General features: G+C 37.2%; 3 protein-coding genes across 6 annotated transcripts in view; all 3 read left to right on the top strand.

Annotated features, from left to right (window-relative positions):
* LOC120344329 (atrial natriuretic peptide receptor 1-like) overlaps window positions 1-3,760 on the top strand; it is a 35,452-nt gene extending 31,692 nt beyond the window's left edge. For both annotated transcript variants that reach the window (XM_039413494.2, XM_039413493.2), the window contains exons 17-23: window positions 213-368; window positions 460-628; window positions 915-1,061; window positions 1,233-1,425; window positions 1,603-1,777; window positions 2,016-2,114; window positions 2,706-3,760. In XM_039413494.2, the coding sequence (XP_039269428.2) occupies window positions 213-368; window positions 460-628; window positions 915-1,061; window positions 1,233-1,425; window positions 1,603-1,777; window positions 2,016-2,114; window positions 2,706-2,890 (1,124 nt within the window). In that variant the 3' untranslated portion in view covers window positions 2,891-3,760. The remainder of the gene's footprint in view (window positions 1-212; window positions 369-459; window positions 629-914; window positions 1,062-1,232; window positions 1,426-1,602; window positions 1,778-2,015; window positions 2,115-2,705) is intronic.
* Window positions 3,761-5,245: 1,485 nt separating this feature from the next.
* Window positions 5,246-19,438, top strand: LOC120344351 (threonine synthase-like 2). Of its 3 annotated transcripts, none has more exons than XM_078113115.1 (11): window positions 5,246-5,400; window positions 13,348-14,262; window positions 14,831-14,941; window positions 15,541-15,732; window positions 16,051-16,203; window positions 16,511-16,729; window positions 17,072-17,220; window positions 17,656-17,781; window positions 18,107-18,249; window positions 18,475-18,598; window positions 19,113-19,286. In XM_078113115.1, exons 2-11 carry the CDS (start codon window positions 14,151-14,153, stop codon window positions 19,125-19,127), a joined length of 1,344 nt encoding a protein of 447 aa, XP_077969241.1. In that variant the 5' UTR covers window positions 5,246-5,400; window positions 13,348-14,150; the 3' UTR covers window positions 19,128-19,286. The 3 variants fall into 3 exon arrangements, with proteins under 3 accessions (XP_077969241.1, XP_077969239.1, XP_077969240.1); XM_078113113.1 differs by having other exon boundaries at window positions 5,248-5,400; window positions 19,203-19,438; XM_078113114.1 differs by having other exon boundaries at window positions 5,294-5,379; window positions 13,816-14,262; window positions 19,203-19,438.
* Window positions 6,292-12,489, top strand: LOC144423012 (uncharacterized). The gene has a single exon (XM_078113166.1). It carries the CDS (start codon window positions 6,292-6,294, stop codon window positions 12,487-12,489), a length of 6,198 nt encoding a protein of 2,065 aa, XP_077969292.1.
* Window positions 19,439-19,543: the final 105 nt, after the last annotated feature.

Here is a 19,543-nt window from a genome sequence, read left to right as displayed (position 1 = left end):
AACTTAAAGGTCCTTAGCGATATTTGGTCCTATATTTTTACGTCGTTATATCTAGAAATACACGAATCACTCATAATTTTCATATAACTTTTGACCTAAAATTCCAATGTTAGTGAGGGCAAGTTTCGTCTCATCGAAGTAAAAGCAATATAGCATTTATTGTTCGTCCAAAATCTTATTAAATTTGCTAAAAGCTGTATTTTATTTCACAGAGCAATTGTGGACCGCACCCGAGCTTCTAAGAATGGCTTCAGCACCACCTAGTGGAACTCAGAAAGGCGACGTTTACAGCTTCGGGGTTATTTTGCACGAGATTGCACTTCGAAAGGGTACTTTTTATGTTGATGGAATGCAACTTTCGGCTAAAGGTTAGGAAGCTACATTTTTGTAAAAAATTGAAGTAACATAAATATGGAAAAATAAAACTCGTAAAAAATTAATTATATATTTTCTTATCAGAGATATTCACTAAAGTGCGTAATGGATACTATCCTTACTTTCGACCGTCTGTGGACTTCGATGCACTCAGTGAAGGATTTTGTCATTTACTACAACGCTGTTGGAGTGAAGACCCGGCTGAAAGACCTGACTTTACAGAATCAAAAGAAATAATAAAGCGATTCAACAAGTATGAAATTTTTTTACAATTTGTTATTTAGTTCGCAGCATTAAACATCGAAATCATTATAGTGTATCAGCGTATTTTGTACTGTGGACCACGATTGGCTTCAAATTTGATAACAGTTGGTATTTTAGCTAGAGGGGAACAAACTCCCCGGTTTGAATTGTCAGAAATTGAATGATTAATGGTCGCTAATCAGCCATGACTCTGTTTTAGCGAATGCCATCACTTTCAATTTCGCTGCCTATCCTCTTGTATGAACAATGTGAAATTGACATTCACTTTTGTCCAGGGGAAATCCAGGAAATTTGCTGGACAGTTTGTTATCGAGAATGGAACAGTATGCCACCAACTTGGAAGGATTGGTCGAAGAAAGAACAGCTGCTTACTTAGAAGAAAAGAGGAAAGCAGATGATCTGTTATATCAGATGCTTCCAGTGTAAGTTTTACTTTGATAACTGATAGAAATCGGTAATTACTCGGATATTGTATACCTAGCAGTCCAACTAAACAAATAAGGATACCCTTGGACACAACATAATTGTTTATTTTGTACGTGTGGCATTAATACTCATAATCATTGATTAATAAATTTCCTTCGCCTCTACAGTCCAGTTGTTCATCGATTGAAGCGAGGAGATGCTGTACCAGCCGAAGCATACGAAAGCGTCACCATTTTTTTCTCCGATATTGTCGGATTCACTCAATTATCAGCTACATCTACACCAATGCAAGTCGTAGACATGTTGAACGATTTGTACACTTGCTTCGATGCTATCATTGATAATTTTGATGTTTATAAGGTACGGAGTGAAAGCAATTTACTAACTTTTACCTCGACATAATTATCAGCTAAACTATGCTGAAGCTACATGAGTTACTTTAGAAAAACCCATATATTTGAATACCCTCTTTGATTTGTTTACTCATTATACCAAAAAAGTAAATAATAAAATAGTAGTTACTTCAATTATCTATAGGTCGAAACCATTGGAGATGCTTACATGCTTGTCTCTGGTTTACCCGAGCGCAATGGAATCAGGCATGCCGCAGAAATAGCAAGAACTTCGTTGGCACTCTTGAGCGCGGTCAACAGTTTTAAAATACGCCATAGAAACGGGGAACAAATCAAATTGAGAATTGGCATACATTCAGGTATAATATTATAATTTCATTTATACAAATACCAATTATTTGACAACGATATGAAAAGCTCCACTTACGAGAATCTAATATACAATCTCTCGATTGTGCATCTTTTGTTGCAGATATGTTGACCTAATAGGACATGATATGCTATGAAAATATGTTCGTTTGCATGCCCATATACCTATTCAAATCCGAACTAAGGAATGTTTGGTAAAAAAATGAGTATATAATCGACTTATTTCAGGACCATGCTGCGCTGGCGTCGTTGGTTTGAAGATGCCAAGATACTGCTTGTTTGGAGACACAGTGAACACTGCTTCAAGGATGGAGTCGAATGGACTACGTAAGTTTTTGGTGGTAATATATTGCCGTTTGCCTCCTTTTTCACTGTAATAGATAAATCCAATTTGTACAGTCGTCAAAATCCATGCGGTCTACTATACACATGTCAAAATTTGAGAAATAGCTTTTAAACCACAATGAGCTAAAATTATTTCAAATCGTGATACCCGATAAGTCATGACAGCATGTCTAACTAACAGCATGTGTTAAATGCGTGAAGAACAGAATAAAAAATCAAGTTAAAAAATATACAAACAAACAACTCGCATCAAAACATTTGCCGTTGCGACTTGCGGTGAAAGTTTATTTATTTGTTTACACATAGTTTGTGTCGCAATTTAGGACAATTTGAATTGATAAGATCTATACCTGTCTATTCTGGATAAAAACAAATAATGACGTAATTATTCAAACGTTTCAGTGAAGACCATCTTGGGCCCATTAGCTCTTTATTATTTATCTGACAGCAATATACAGATATCAATCAATGTACATCTCGCCACACCCACGATCAGACTAAGAATACTATATAATAATATATTATAACTATTCGGATAGCTAAAGAATTAATGTAATATGCTTCTATTTATAGCATTGTTGATCCATGTTTCACAATCGACGAAAAATCTGCTGGACAGATTCGGATCCTTTCATCTGGAACTTCGAGGAGAAATAGAACTGAAGGGGAAAGGGAAAACAACAACGTATTGGCTTTTGGGCGAAAATCCGTTAGTAATAGAAGAGATTTCAGCAGAAGAGAATGAGAGTCAAGTATGAATAATAACCTCGAATTGGAATATGTACGAAACGTAGATTGCTGGTATTAAGTCTGGTAACAACGTAGAAGGTCAAAATAAATTTATGACAAAGGAGAGTTGCGATATGTGGAAAATATAACGCGTATCTCTGCAAAAAATATTCAGCACGCTTCCTGGCAAGATGTAAACTGTAAAGTTATTAATGCTCACTGGCCGAAAGGTAAAAATAAAATGGACCCAGCCAACTTTGCAAAGAGTTTTTGCAAATCAAGTTCCAGTTTTACTATGACTCACTGTAATTGACCAATTAAAAACTATTTATATTAGCTATTTTTCAAAATGATGATTTGTGTTTTATCATTCATTGATCGGTGAAAATGTCCATTGCAATAAAAAAAATGGCAACCAGCTGAGCGCTGCTACAGTTCTGACAATTGTTACTATTATTACGCAATAATGTGGAGTCACTGACACACAAACATGAATAATACCATTTGACATTATGTACGCATCGCACTTGGTAATATTGGAATCAACTTAAACGACTTTCGATAGTTTTATATGTGAGACCAAACAGTTTTTTAATATTTCTATGTTTAATATGAAAAAGGTATATGCAGGTACACGTTTTCAGACGCGGCATGCCTGTTGGAATCCAAGAATAAAAGCATGACCCCGCGACAAGTAAGCCCAAATAATATCGTGTGTTAGGCTATCTGCCGTACAGAACCGTTGACTTACGTTTGTTTCAATTCCAAATCCGAATCGATTTGAATTTTGATTTCAATGTGTCTTGTATTGCTCATAGTTATATATTGGTAAGCAGAAAATGATAGAATCAAAAAAAAAAAACGAATAATATGTATCACTGATTTGCAATTGCCGAGAATTGTTATTCAATGTGCTTAGTTCAAGTAACGCAATGCAATTACTGCATAATACTTACTGTTTGTCGTAATTTCTTTCAATATATCCATGACATTCTGCTTTTTTAAGATATGTGTTTTGCAAATTAAATTTATTATTAAATCTCTGCACTTCATATCGTTTGTACGATATTCGTACCTGTTTTCAATTGCGAATATATCCCGTTTCCTATATTATGTACTTTTTCATGAAAATCAATTTGCTTTCTTATATTTTCTTTCATTAGTTAAATTTTTACGTTTCGTTTTAAATAGAAATCTAACAAGACAAGCATATATTGGTGGTTGGTATATATATTATAGATATTACAATATTCTATGCTGAGGTAAATAAGGAAACCCGACTAACTAATCGTTCACATTCCACAAACAAATGAAAGTTGAATGGCAACCAGTCATTTTCCTGACCTTCTCTAAAGTAATTATTTAAAAGGGCAACTAGACGGCGACGCATTCTCTGACGAAGGAACCTGCCAAAGCACCAGTTCTAAAGTAATCAATGTAATGTTGCTTTTGCCATGTTCCATTGTTTTGAAAATACCCCCATTCTATTTGATGTAAATAAAATGTCGCAGCATGAGCCCATAATTCGTTTATATCGATAATGCGCCATTGAGGCGTCCGAGATGACCATAAAAATTGGTTGATTTTTGGAATGTTTTGATAATTAGCGAACCTGTTTTTGTTTTAGACGAGCGCAGCAAATGGGTTTCGTGTGCCGCACCCGACGACTGGCGTTCGAAAGTTATGTACAGTATCAAATTAATAATTATGTACAGCGAGTAAAAAAGTCGCAAAGTCGCATTCAAGTAGCGAGTATTCCAATTTGTTTTGGTAAATATAAGTGGGATGCTAATGAAAGTAATTATTGGTTAGTTTCTTATCTAGATTATGTTTGAAATATATATATTATCAAGGGATTAGGATCGAAAAAGTACAGCAGAACAAGTAATTCAAGAACTTCAGTTTGAGCCCAAGCCATTCAACCAAGTACCGGTGGTGGTAGAAACCTTGGTCAAATTCGGCTCATACTGATATATTTGTATGTTTTTCTTGCAATTAGCATTTTCCAAAGCTAAGGGATAGAATCTTATCGATGTTCGAAAACACATTTGCGAAAGCACTTTCTTCGTTATGATAAGACTCAAACCTGATTGTTATTCAATTGTAAAAGTATGAGACCAGCAGGCTCAGTTTCTCGCAGCTACCATGTCGAATTATGTGTGATCGTAGGATGTCGCATGATACCGTGCGCTATACACACAATTTTTTTGATATGCCAACATAAATAAAATTTGGCAAACAACACTGCGTTGAAATGCTCAGCAGTCAACGGTATGCAGTTACTACCCTCGAGCTATTCACGGCACAGGCTAGGCCGTATCGCAAATTTATTGTGCTGCGACAGCACGGGAGCAAAACAAACGACGAGATATGACAAGCACACTTTAAAATCGGCTGTGTATGAAGAGCAAACGGTTTCATATCAATCATCACGTTTCAATGCTGCACGCGTCGAGTTCAACGTTACCTAACGGTCGGTAAATTGTGTTCTTACAGATTGTTTGCAGACTTCGTAAAGGTAGGCTACATTAAGACTTAGGTAGTGTAATGGACGCAGGTCGCATTTTGGTAGTTCTTGTTTATTTCTTTATCGTATTCGAGAGAGTGGGAATAGTAGCTATGTCGCAATATGTTTGTCTTGCACGCTATTGGCTGAGGCAATCGACCGACGACGACTCTTGTTCTATAGTTAGTTTCTTGTATTGCTCTCGGTTCTGCGTGAGCGGAGACGAGCTGTGATGGTGCAATCTGCAGTCATATGCTTTGCCGGTGTTTTAGGATTTAGTTGAGTGTGTTTTGTAGTTAGTAGATTTTGCTATGTTTATAATGTAGCTAGGGAATCATTATGTTAGGATATAGGATAGTCAGGGATTTATTGTGTATTAATGTTTACTAATTATTTTGTATTTTATTTAGTTATTTAATCCCGGAATCTATCAATATTTGTAATCAAACTCAGACTCTGACACAAACCCAGTGCTCAGTGTGTTAATCACAAACTCATACAAACTCTGTGCGTGTATTATTGAAATTCAAACTTTAGTTGAGCCACAAACTCTATGTGCATTGTGAATGCTATTGCCGTATTCTGTCGTGATTTCAAGCGGAATATTACAACAAAGTTCTTCCAATTCGTGTGATCTTCTGAGGTGTTGGGTTCAAAAGTTCAAGACTGTGAGTGGGGACTTAATGTTACGAGTTTGCATTGCAAATTGTAGGAGAACCGGGACGTGGTACTTGACAGTGGTTGGGTATAAACGTAGCGCAGTTTGAGTATCCAATTCCGGGCGTTACACAATTACAAATAAAGATTCGTCTCCTACGTTTTACGTAGAGAATTTCAAATACATAGTTATTCTACAATTTCGAAGAATAATTGCATTCTATCGTGGACAATTTCATAACGGAATAAAGCTATTCATATTGCGAGATGTCTGATGAAGATGGTATTGTTTCTGAACTGCGAATGAAAAAGAAAAGATCTCGTGCGGGATATGAAAGCCACTTTACAAAGCTTCTGAAAACCATTGAGGATCTAATGCTGGACCCACAGAAATACAAAGAGGTTGTGGGTGCAAAAGAAGCTGTGGATGCTGCATTTGAGAACTGTATTAATGCTTGTGAAGACTTTCGAAATTCTGTCAATACCGGTCTGGAGATGGACAAGCTTGAGTTTGAAGAAGCGACTGTAAAGTGTGATGAAATTTTCAGAAAGAAAGCGGTATGTGATAAATTATATGGGGAATATTTGCAGCGATACAATGCTGCCGCCAGCAAAAATAACTCTGTGTCTAGTAAATCAAGAAAAACAAGTGTTGCTTCTCATAGAAGTAAATCTTCAAATAAATCATCTGTGAGATCATCAGTAGCTGCCAGAGCTCGTTTGGATGCCAAGCTAGCTGATCTTCAAGCTAAACGTGAACGTGAACAAGCTACTTTGGAAAAGGAGAAATTGAACATTGAAAAAAGAGCTTTGGATGCGGAATATCTTGCAGATGAAGCGAAATTGATAGCTGAGAGTTTCGAAGAAACTGAAGGATCTATCATGAGTTCTAATTTGGATAGCAATCAATTGGAGTATACAAGTTGTGCCTCTGAAAACTTGGTCAGTGGGATAGAGCCATTGACAAAACCTAAATTTGTGAACATTTATGATCCTAAATCTAATGTGCCTTTTGTAAAGACTGAACCCTCATCATTTGAGTTGCAGCCGATTCCTGAAAGAAAAATAGAGAACATTCCTATATCAAGTCCTGCTGTGGTTTCCCCTGTAAAGACAAACTTTTCTGATGTTCGTGTGCCATTGATGACGTCAACATTGACTAATGCTATAAACATGTCTAATCCTGGACTGCAGAGATCGTCCGAAGTTCCTGTCACATCGTTTGTACAATCTGGACATTGTGTTTACAATCCGGTAATGAGTGGCATGCCGGTGTCGAGTTATGCCCCGGCCACAGGTGGTGTGTCGGTGGCGAGCCAATTCCCAGTCACGAGTGGCGTGTCTGGAATGGGTGAATATCATCGTGTGAGCAGTGTTCCTGTCCAGAATGTCTACGGTTCGAGTGTAGCAGTGACATCTTTGAGCTCTCCTGCAATTCCTGTGTATCCGGTGGTTCCTACATGTCCAGCATCAATGGGTGAACATCTGAAAGTTGATCTACCTGAGTTCGATGGTGATCCACTGAGGTATCCAGAGTTTCTGAGTGAATTTACAGCAGCAGTGGATGTGGAAAATATTCCAGCAAATCGTAAGCTTATTATTCTTTTAAAATGTACGAAGGGCATTGCCAGAGAGGCAATTCGGTCATGTGTAATTACTAAACCATGGGAAAGGGGTTACAAGCGGGCCCTAGACATTCTCAATGAGAGGTTTGGCAAAAAACATATGATTATAGATTCCTTTATGAAAGAATTGATTGAAGGAAAACCTCTTCGTGATAATAACTCTGCTGACTTGCATAAGTTAGTAACATTAATGGATAATTGTGAGATTGTTTTTGACCAATGGGATTGTATGGATAATCTTAATAATAGTGTTAATTTGAAAAAGATTTTTTCCAGGTTGCCTGAAGATTTGCAGTCTGGCTATGCTAAGATTGCAAGCGGCATTTATGAGGTGGGGAGGGAACCAATGTTTTCCGATTTAAAGGATTATGTTATGCAAATTGCTCGTGGTGCTTCTACCATGTATGGGGAGATTGTCTGTTCGAATAGGGAACAGAAAAAGTCGAGAAGTCCTAAACGAGGGACTGTTCCCAAGACTAGGGATAGGGTATCCTCCTTTGTGACCGATTCCAATGCTATACCTAGTAGGGGGGCCATTGCAAAGTTTGATTGTCCTTTTTGTGGGTCAGGTAATCAACATCCATTATGGAAATGCCTGAAGTTTAAGAAAATGACTCCTAAAGAAAGATCATTGTGGGTGGGCAGAAATGAATTGTGTTATAATTGCCTTTTGAGTGGTCACAAAGCAAATGAGTGTACCCGCAATGTGTTATGCAATGTTGATGGATGTGGCAAAAAGCACAATGTGCTGCTGCATTTCCCACCTCGGCAAAAGCCGGGTGGTTCTACTAATCCTGTAAGTTCTTGTTCAGGAAAAGAGACGAGTGCTCCGGTCAGTGGGGCCGGTGAGAAAGCTACATGTGGAGCAACTTCCTGTAGCGTGGAGGCTACGGGAGGGGTTGGGAATGTTAGACTCAAAGTGTTGCCAGTCACGGTCAGGGGTAAGGCCATAGGAGGTAGGGAGATATCAACCTATGCCCTGTTAGACCCGGGATCTACGGTGTCCCTTTGTACTAGTGGGCTCATGAGGGAGCTAGGTATAAGTAGGGTTAAAACCAATTTTTCTGTGCAGACTGTGACTGGTCATAAAATCCAAGAGGGGTTTGAGGTAGCGTTGACTGCAACGGGTGCAGGCAACTCCCTAGTGCTGGATAGAGTTCTAACTGTTGAGCGTTTGCCAAACTTAAAATCGAGTATTCCCAGTGTGCGTGATACGGAATTGTATTCACATTTTTCCCATGTTGATATTTCTGATAATACGGATAGGGAGGTCAAGCTTCTTATAGGCTCAAATGTCCCAGATGCCCATGATGTGTTAGAGGTTAAACGCGGGAAAAGGGGACAGCCCAGAGCGGTGAAAACCTTGTTGGGGTGGACACTGTTTGGCCCAGAGAGTGTTTCTAATTGTGATAATAATTTTGTGAATTTTATTCATTGTGATGATAATATTTTACATCGCCAATTGTGTCAAATTTATGAGCATGATTTTAATGATAATGCATGTGAATCTGCATCCTCACTGTCTGTTGAAAACAAGCGGGCATTGTCTATCATGGAAAAAACTGTTTGTAAAGTTAATGGACATTATGAAGTGGGACTCCCATGGAAGAATAAAGAGGTAAAACTTCCTAATAATCGTACCATGGTTGAGAAACAATTAATGTACCAAAGGAGAAAATTTATTCGAGACCCAGAATTGTTTGAGTGTTATAAGAGCGTGATAAATGATTACTTGGACAATGGGTATGCGAGAAAAATACCTAATGATGAATTGGTGACTAGTGACAAAACTTTTTATTTGGGGCATCATAGTACGAAACAATCAAAATTCCGTGTAGTTTTCAATGGGGCCGGAACTTCTCGTGGGGTTTCCTTAAACGATAATTTATTACAAGGACCAGATTATGCGAATAATTTGGCTGGAGTTCTCTTGAGATTTCGACAAGAAAGAATTGGTGTGATGGCAGATATCAAGGCTATGTTCCATCAGGTGAGAGTGAGGCCAGAAGATTGTGACTCGCTTCGGTTTTTGTGGTGGCCGAATGATGATTTGTCATCTCAAGCAAGTGACTATTCCATGTTGGTACACATATTTGGAAGCCGTTCAAGTCCATCAGTTGCAGGTTTCGCCTTGAGGAAATGTGCTTCAGATAATGAGCCGGGTGTTGAACAATCGGTAGTTGATACTGTGCTGAAGAATTTTTATGTTGACGATTTGTTGAAATCCTTAGCAAAGAGTGGTGACGCTATAAACTTGGTTAAGCAATTGTCTGTTCTACTGGAAAGTGGTGGATTCCATCTGACGAAATTTATCAGCAATTGTCGAGAGGTGCTTGAGCAAATTCCAGAAAGTGAGCGAGCAAAGACTTTGGTGAATTTGGATCTTGATAATCTACCGGTGGAACGAGCCCTGGGGTTATATTGGGATACTGATTTGGATAAATTCGTGACCAAGGTGAATGTGAAAGACAAACCAACTACAAGACGGGGTATGCTTTCTACCATGAGCCAGATATTTGATCCGATTGGATTTCTGCAGCCATTTATTTTGCCTATGAAGAAAATTCTGCAGAAATTATGTAAACAAGATTTGGGGTGGGACGATGAAATTCCTGATGGTGAAAAGGCTTGCTGGATGAACTGGTTGCAAGATTTACCGCATCTGGAAAGTGTTTCTATTCCTCGTTGTTTGAAATCATCAGATATGAATGACCCTAGTGAAATTCAAATGCATATTTTTTGTGATGCAAGTGAAACCGGATATGGATGTGCATGCTATATGCGAATGTTGAACAAGTCTGATGGAACCGTGCATTGCAGTTTTGTTATGGGAAAGTCAAGAGTGACACCTTCAAAACCAGTGACTATACCAAGGCTAGAGTTGACTGCGGCAGTGGTAGCAGTGAAGTTGGGTCAGTTTGTGAAGACTCAGCTGGAGTACAAAATTGATAGAGTAATTTATTGGACCGACTCAATGTCAGTGTTGCAGTATATCACTAATACGACAAGACGCTTTCATACTTTTGTGGCGAATCGTCTTGCTGTTATTCATGAGGGATCAGAGCCTTCGCAGTGGAGACATATTGACACGAAATGTAACCCGGCTGATATTGCATCTCGAGGTTTGAAACCGTATCAGTTGGACAAGGCAAAGATTTGGTTTGAGGGACCTGTTTTTTTGATGAGAGAAGAAAGCCTATGGCCAAAATCAAAACCTATTCGTGGCATATTAAATAATGACCCTGAATTGAAGCAAGATTTATCTGTGTATTGTGTCAGAGATAACTTGAAGGAAAATCCAATCAAGCATTTGCTTTCGAGATACTCTACTTTGGAGAAACTTCAGAGATCGACAGCTTGGCTTTTGAGATATCGATCTTATCTCAGATGGAAGGTGGCTAAATCTCGAGGTGATGGAGATGTCGGTCAGCTGAAAACAGGACATTTTGAGATTTGTGAATTACACTGTGCAATTGATTGCATAGTAAGATTTGTGCAAAGAGAGCAGTTTGGAAAACAAATCGATGCTTTGCATAATCATTCATCTTTGGAAGAAAAGATTGTCAGGACGCCAAAGAAGTCATTATCAAGAAATGAGCAGATGAGATCAATACAGAAACTGAATCCTATTGTTGTGGATGGGATCTTGAGAGTTGGTGGTCGTCTTGATCGTTCACATTTGCCATTGGAAAGTAGATATCCAGTAATTTTGCCGAGTGATAGTTATGTTACTAATTTGGTGATTGACATGTATCATGAAAGAGAAGGTCACAGTGGTACTTTGCATGTTTTATCTGCAATTCGTGAGAAATTTTGGATTATTAAGGGACATGCAACTGTGCGTCGAAGATTGAGCAAATGTTTTACTTGCTGTCGATGGAACTCTAAGGTGGGGGAGCAAGTGATGGCACCGTTACCAAAGGTTCGAGTGACACCTAGTGATCATGCCTTTATGGAAACTGCCTGTGATTATTTTGGACCAATATTAGTGAAGAGAGGCAGGAGTGAGGAGAAAAGATATGGATGTATGTTCAGTTGTATGGCCACACGAGCGGTTCATATCGAGATTGCTAAGTCACTGGATACTTCATCGTTCATAAATGTGTTTCAGAGATTTATAAACAGACGTGGACGACCAAGGAAAATGTACAGTGATAATGGAACAAACTTCATTGGTGCTGAGAGAGAACTTCGTGAAGGGATTCAAAATTGGAATCAAAATCAAATTTCTAAAGTTATGCAACAGCAAAACATTGAATGGTGTTTTTCTGTACCTTTGGCTTCACATACAAATGGAGCATGGGAAAGAATGATAAGATCTTTTCGAAAATTGATGAGAGCAATTGCTGGGGAGAGATTATTAGATGATGATGCTCTGCATACATTTACAACACAGTGTGAAAGCATTTTAAATGGGAGACCAATTTGTCCGATTGGAGATAGCCCGGATGATCTCGCAACTTTGAGTCCTAATATGTTGTTACTTGGTAGGCCTAATCCGAATCTACCTCCTGATCAATTCATGAAAGCAGATGGATATAAGAAGTCATGGCGCCAGGTACAATTAATGACAGATTGTTTCTGGAAGAGGTGGTTGAAAGAATATTTGCCAACATTGCAGTTGAGGCAAAAGTGGCACAAGCCTGTGAGAAACTTTGCCATTGGAGATATTGTTCTCATTGTGGATGAAAAGACTAAGAGAGGATTCTGGCCGAAAGGGTTAATCGAGGAAGTATTTCCTGATTCAGATGGGCATGTCCGCAGTGTACGTGTGAGGACTGCGGATTCTTGTTACATGCGAGACATTCGTAAATTGTGTTTGTTAGAGGGAGTTGTGTAATTTTTGTATATATTGTTTTTCATGTTTTCATTTCGTGAAAATGAGACATGCGTCCTTTTGGTGGTCGGTAATAACCGTGGGATGTAGACGGTTCTTAGGGGCCGGTGTAATGGACGCAGGTCGCATTTTGGTAGTTCTTGTTTATTTCTTTATCGTATTCGAGAGAGTGGGAATAGTAGCTATGTCGCAATATGTTTGTCTTGCACGCTATTGGCTGAGGCAATCGACCGACGACGACTCTTGTTCTATAGTTAGTTTCTTGTATTGCTCTCGGTTCTGCGTGAGCGGAGACGAGCTGTGATGGTGCAATCTGCAGTCATATGCTTTGCCGGTGTTTTAGGATTTAGTTGAGTGTGTTTTGTAGTTAGTAGATTTTGCTATGTTTATAATGTAGCTAGGGAATCATTATGTTAGGATATAGGATAGTCAGGGATTTATTGTGTATTAATGTTTACTAATTATTTTGTATTTTATTTAGTTATTTAATCCCGGAATCTATCAATATTTGTAATCAAACTCAGACTCTGACACAAACCCAGTGCTCAGTGTGTTAATCACAAACTCATACAAACTCTGTGCGTGTATTATTGAAATTCAAACTTTAGTTGAGCCACAAACTCTATGTGCATTGTGAATGCTATTGCCGTATTCTGTCGTGATTTCAAGCGGAATATTACAACAAAGTTCTTCCAATTCGTGTGATCTTCTGAGGTGTTGGGTTCAAAAGTTCAAGACTGTGAGTGGGGACTTAATGTTACGAGTTTGCATTGCAAATTGTAGGAGAACCGGGACGTGGTACTTGACAGTGGTTGGGTATAAACGTAGCGCAGTTTGAGTATCCAATTCCGGGCGTTACAGGTAGAAGGGGGGAACTTAATGTGACTCATAATCTTATCTGGTTATGATAAGACTATGTATATTCATACTGCCGGGTAACGGCAACTAGTTGACAAAGTTGGAGCTAATCATCTGATAGCCAGTAGGCCGTTTTCGAAGTTAAAAATATTGTATTGTGCCATAGTCAATATATATCTCAACTCCCATGAGCTTAAAGTGAATAGAAAGCGGTAGGTCATTGGCTCAAAAAGCAAGTTACAGAGGCTGTCAAAAGTTGGAATAAATATGACCAGTCACACTGTCTTTTTACAACGGCACTTACTGTCTTTTGCATAAAGGAACGAAGATGAGCTGAAATTTATATATATCCCGGGGAGACGAAATCCAATACGACGCGCGGCCTCTCGTCTTGTCAAATTGCAGATAGATCATAGTCCACGTTATTGTTAATTTTATGTTTTGAAATGCAACTTTGCTATCTATGCCAAGGGCGAGAGCCGCTAGCAGCCGACCGGAACGGGACAAGAGAAAATGGCCGAGTCGCGGGCAACCGGGCGTAACAGAGTAATAATACCAAGTCGGGTAACTTTGATAATCGTGTTCAACTACTATGGATATGGTAATATTTACATCAAACAAGTGTGCTATCTAAATATTAAATTCATTTTATGCACCTGTTACTTACGTGGCAGAATGGACAGACGAAAACAAGAGCTGCAAATAAATTGTTTATTTCAGACTGAAACCTTATACCTCTCAATAGAAATTAGTATATTTAAGATTGGGTATTTAAATGTACCTAATATAGTAAAGAAACAGATAAAATGAAATTTGTCAGTACAAGAGGCGGTGTTGGATTAGTTTCATTTGAAGACGCTTTATTTTCCGGTTACGCTAACGACGGTGGACTGTTTGTACCGGAGAATATACCACAAAGTAAGATTAAACTATACCTTTGCTTCACTTAATGGCTGACCTAACACCCAAAAAGTAAATTTTGCTCTGTAGTATTATGCATAGAAATTTCATAATTTCTTTCACTGGTGAGATTGTATCATATGTCAACTCCATATAAAATGACATTATTTTTATCAGACTGAAATAATTTGTGAGTCATGTGGTAAAACTGAGCACTATACCGCTATATCAAACATAAATGTCAACTAATTATTTCACATGAGTAGATGTGGGATCGGCTTCGAAATTTTAAAACATTTTTGGTGGCAGAACGTACCGCAGAGAAATGCACCTCGCATCACAAACAAGTTTTCAAATTTTATTTCTTTATGTTAATATTCTTCCGTATTGTTTAACGTCATCTGCTACTAAACTCAGCAAAAATGTTCTCTCTGATAGTCTTTCATGTCCCCGTGCCTTTTTCAATTAAAAGATTGTACGTTTTTTCGATATTTTTATTTTTTGTTCAAATGTACAATGTTTGCCGCACGACGAAAATGCCTATTCGAATCTATACATATTTATTCAAAAATATCATGTATTCCAGTTCCAGTTGAAACTCTTACATCATGGAAAAATTTGTCATATGCAGAAATAGTGGAAAAAGTTGTATCGATTTTCGTTACCGAAGAAGAAATCCCCCGAAAAGATCTCAAAAGTAAGATTGCAAAATTAAATGAAAAACATTTTAAAAAGATTCTATGAAAAATAATATTTCCAGGTAAGTTGTCTGTGACAGTGTCTGGGCGATTTTTCGCACCGATTCCATACGATCCTGACAGATGTACATTTCTAGCATTTCCCATACCTAATATTTTTTATATAAGTGAAGTAAAGAAAATCGCTTTCTAGTTATGGCCGTTACTCGTAATCATGATCGAGTTGTATTTTACGACGTCTATAGTAGCCAATCCCTGTTAAGGCTACGCCGATTACGATTGAGTACCGTATAATAATAATAATGTATGTGGCTTTTCTTTTTACCATTACATTTATGTTCACGAAACCTACGAGACGACAACTCGGTGGGATTAAACAACCCCTCTGTACAATTAATACGCCATGCAATACTAATGAACCAATTTATCTTGATTGAGCGTTCACTAATTTTAATTAATATTTATAAATTCATTTAATTATTAATATTTAAAATGAACCGTAAACCAAGCCTAAATGTCCTATTAAATATTGAAACATATGTCATACACACGTTTTCTATCGATAATTAAACTAATATATAACTATTTTTGCTCATAGATATTATTTCTTCCGCATTCAAGAGATTTGACATTGATGAAGTTATAAGAATCGCTTCTTTCGATGATCTTCATATTGCGGAATTATGGCATGGCCCAACTATGGCATTCAAAGATCTTGCAATGTCTGTGGTTGGTGAAATGTACCGGTATTTTTTGGAAAAACGGAGGAAGAATGTTGTTGTCATAGTCGGTACGGTTGCCGCCCTGTTATGTCAACATTTTACTTTTTATCTTTGTATTACGATACAGTTATGATTATTTGGTTGTATTTGAAAAGTAAACTAATTTCAAATTAGACAACGCAAGTTATAATATGGAAGATGTAACTTGGAAGTAATCCACAAAAGAGCGGGTGTAGGTCTTATCATACCACAACTATGAGCTAGCTCGAAGCTTTGCATGGAAAGAACCACCATTGATGAATCAATAACTATTTTCGTGATTACTTTAAAGAAGAGTCAGGCTCATTAAATATTTCTTCACCACGACATATATTTTTGAACTGCAGGTACCTCTGGCGATACCGGTAGCAGTGCAATAGAAGCTGTACGAGGAAAGGAAAATATTGATATCATTGTTATATTACCTCATAATAGAATATCAAAAATTCAAGAATTAATGATGACAACGGTTCTGGATGACAATGTACATGTTTATGCAGGTATAGGGGTTTTTAATAATAGTATATATCCAATTTTATCCTATTTAATTCATTCAATAAATTATATCTGAGATGTGTCAATAGAATCAAAATTTATGTAAATTTCCTACCTAACACTACACTACAATATACACTTTTATATTGGTTTTACACACTCACTACACTATTTTTCGCGATAGTATGATGTTTCAACAATAAATTGCCAATGAGATTTAAAATTAAACTGCACAAAAGACTGACCGTCAATTATACTCTTTTTCCTTTTCATAAAAAAAAATTATCACAATATATATATATTTCATTTTAGCGGATGGTTTCTCGGATGATTTTGAGATCACAATTAAAAATCTCTTCAACGACGGCAAACTTGTAAAAGATTATAACTTATGCAGCATAAACTCAATCAATTGGGGCAGAGTAATGGTTCAAATTGCTCATCATATATACATGTACCTACAAGTTGCTGAACCCATTGGGAAGCCGGTTGATATTGTGATACCCACGGGAGGATGTGGTAACATAGCTTGTAAGTTTACAGTCAGGTATTTTTGACAATATGTTTTTCTTACCAATGAGATTGATAAGGTACCTGAATGTGATGTACCACTATAGTTATTGGCTTGTTACGTCCCGCCTTTCAAAAGGTACCACGAGCGCATTAAATCATGTAATACCTTATTCAATAAAATAATTGATGATTTGTAACAATTTAACCAACGAAGTCATATAGTTAAAAATGATTTTGTTAGCTTCGTTATTGATATTAATATGGTGTGAGAAGATTTTGCGTTCGTCCGTCTAACGTTCCCGTTGGACCTCCAACTTATTTTTAAGGAAATTCCGTTTAACATCTTGAACATTCGTTCAGCTGGTGTTCTATCTCAAACAATGGGTGTCCCGGTCAAATTTGCATGTGTTGTAAACAACAATGATATCGTTCACAGAATGTTAAGAAATAACGATTTCACTGTGGCGTCTGAAGTTGTTCAAACATTGGCATGTTCCATGGACATACAGGTAATAATAATAACGTAACTGTATAAAAGTAAATTGTATAAAATATTTGATATTTTAAAATATCACGGATGTTTATTTCCAAATTTTCCCCATAACAGGATTGTGGCACAGGCAGAAAAATTAAAAAAATAAGCTAAGCCATCTGAATATCGTACATTACGTATTTTTATGCAGTTTTACTGCTGTCATCCACAACAAGACTAAATTTAAATAAATAGGTACTGATAGCAGGAAAGTACTGAGGTGCGGTGTTTCTTCTTATTTCAATACATCCTATAAAATTTTATAACGAATTTCACTAACGAATATATGGTGAGTGCTAGAAAGTGAGAGTTGTAAAACGATTGCACATCAAGGACTGAGCCAACAATTTCATCGTTTCATTCATTTCAACATTTCATTCATACCATGCGTCTAAATCCTTTTTATATGCAGATACCCCCGAATATTGAGAGAGTAATGTGGATTTATTCTGGTAAAGATTTTCAGGCAACAAAAGAAATTATGCAAAAATTCGATACGATGGGATCAACATCATTACCAAAAGATTTGCATCAGAAGGTAAACATTTTGCGAGCGTAATTTTATGTTTGGCTCATCATAGTAAGTTACAATTATTTGTTCGTTTTGTATATAAAAAATGACCCAAATTGTCTAACACGAGACCTAATGATGTGTAATGACCAAGAAAAGACATTTTTGGTTTACCATACTTGACCCAATTAACCAAGTAGGCCTACTAGCTAGTCCATTATTCTCGAAATAGTATCTCTACTGTCCAAGTGTATCCAAACTATAGCCTCATGTTTCACCCTCAAGGCACGGTATGCGGGTGCGTTTTCCATTCAAATTCTGCGAATACATTAACATTTTCAATTGTCACCAGATGAAGGAGAACATTCGAACTGCCGTTGTTACTGATGAAGAAATCGTTCAAACGATGAAAAAATGTTGGGAGGAACATCAATATATTGCTTGCCCACATACATGCGCAGCATTGGCATATCATTATGGAATATCGAAATATGGGTAATGTTATTTACAAAATCATAAAGTTCATCATTTCCAAACTTGTATTTTTTCTAGAATGAATTAAAACTGATTCATCTAATCTACTGATGTTATATATATGTAGAAATTTCAATTTGAGGGTCCGTGAAGCTTTGCCCAAACAAAGTTCTTTTTAGTTAGGAATTATTCGGAACAGCGTAAAAATAGTCTTTCTCTTTCAAAATTAATTTGTTTCAATTTCAGTACTAGACAAACTACAGGCACCAAAGGCAGTGACGGCACTCTGTCACCTTCAATTTGTGTGTCAACAGCCTCTATCTGCAAATTTCCAGAAATCCTGGCCAAGGCAGAGATTGAATGGAAGGAGGTAAGATTGAAACCCAAAAAGTAATCATTTTAATTTAAACTGATACCGATTCAGCATGTTCTGATGCCGAAGTACATGCTTGCTCGCAATTTGATCTACAAGTAGTTGGACCGCAAAGACCCATTGTTTTGTAAGCGATCCAGATACAATTAGCAGCAATATAAAACTAATCATCAGTGAACGAAATTGCTGCACAATTATGGTGTTACTCCGAGGCTGAATGCCACATTTCTCCCACGGAGAAGGATAGATGTAGATGAATATTGTGGAGAAAACGGTTAAGGTGCGCATGTAAAATTGAAGTCGTGCTATGTTTTGGTTTAGGATAGACACAATATTTTGACAGAAGGTTGAAATATTCATATGAAGTGAGATTCACACAACCGAGAAACGATTAGATTTATCCAAGGGGAGCGGAAAGCCGATAAGGCGGTTTAATCATATGGATAACGACGGCCTCTTGTGGTTGTGAATCGGCAATTCAATTTACGCAAAGATCTGAATTGTTTTGCAGATTACGGTTCCATAGCAACTACTAAACTATATTTATGGCATTTTGCTCTAATTATGTCACAAGTTTATTCTGAATTATATTATCTTTGAGGAACCGAAAAGGATTAAAGATCTGTTTCACAAACCTGCTAAAAGCATCGTAATGCACAAAGAAGAGGATTGGGAACAGATATTGAGAGAGAAAATCTCTTTCATTTCTCAAGCGAGAAAAAATTGAATCTTTTTAAACTTCAGTCTGATTTTATCCTGAAAATTTAATATCACAGCACAATGCAATTTATTGATAGCGTTTTCGAATCCTAAATAAAAAAGGTCATTTGATATGCAGTCCAGGTAAATATTTGTATGTTGAGAATCGCACTGTTTAGGTCCGGCTGTTGATAAAATCACCACATATACAATCTTTTATTTTGGTTTAAGTTAGTTTAGGTG

Source organism: Styela clava, chromosome 5 (genome assembly GCF_964204865.1).
Source record: "Styela clava chromosome 5, kaStyClav1.hap1.2, whole genome shotgun sequence".
Classification (NCBI taxonomy): Eukaryota; Metazoa; Chordata; class Ascidiacea; order Stolidobranchia; family Styelidae; genus Styela; species Styela clava.
The sequence above is the reverse complement of the archived record's forward strand: the minus strand, read 5'-3'. Positions and strand labels throughout refer to the sequence as shown.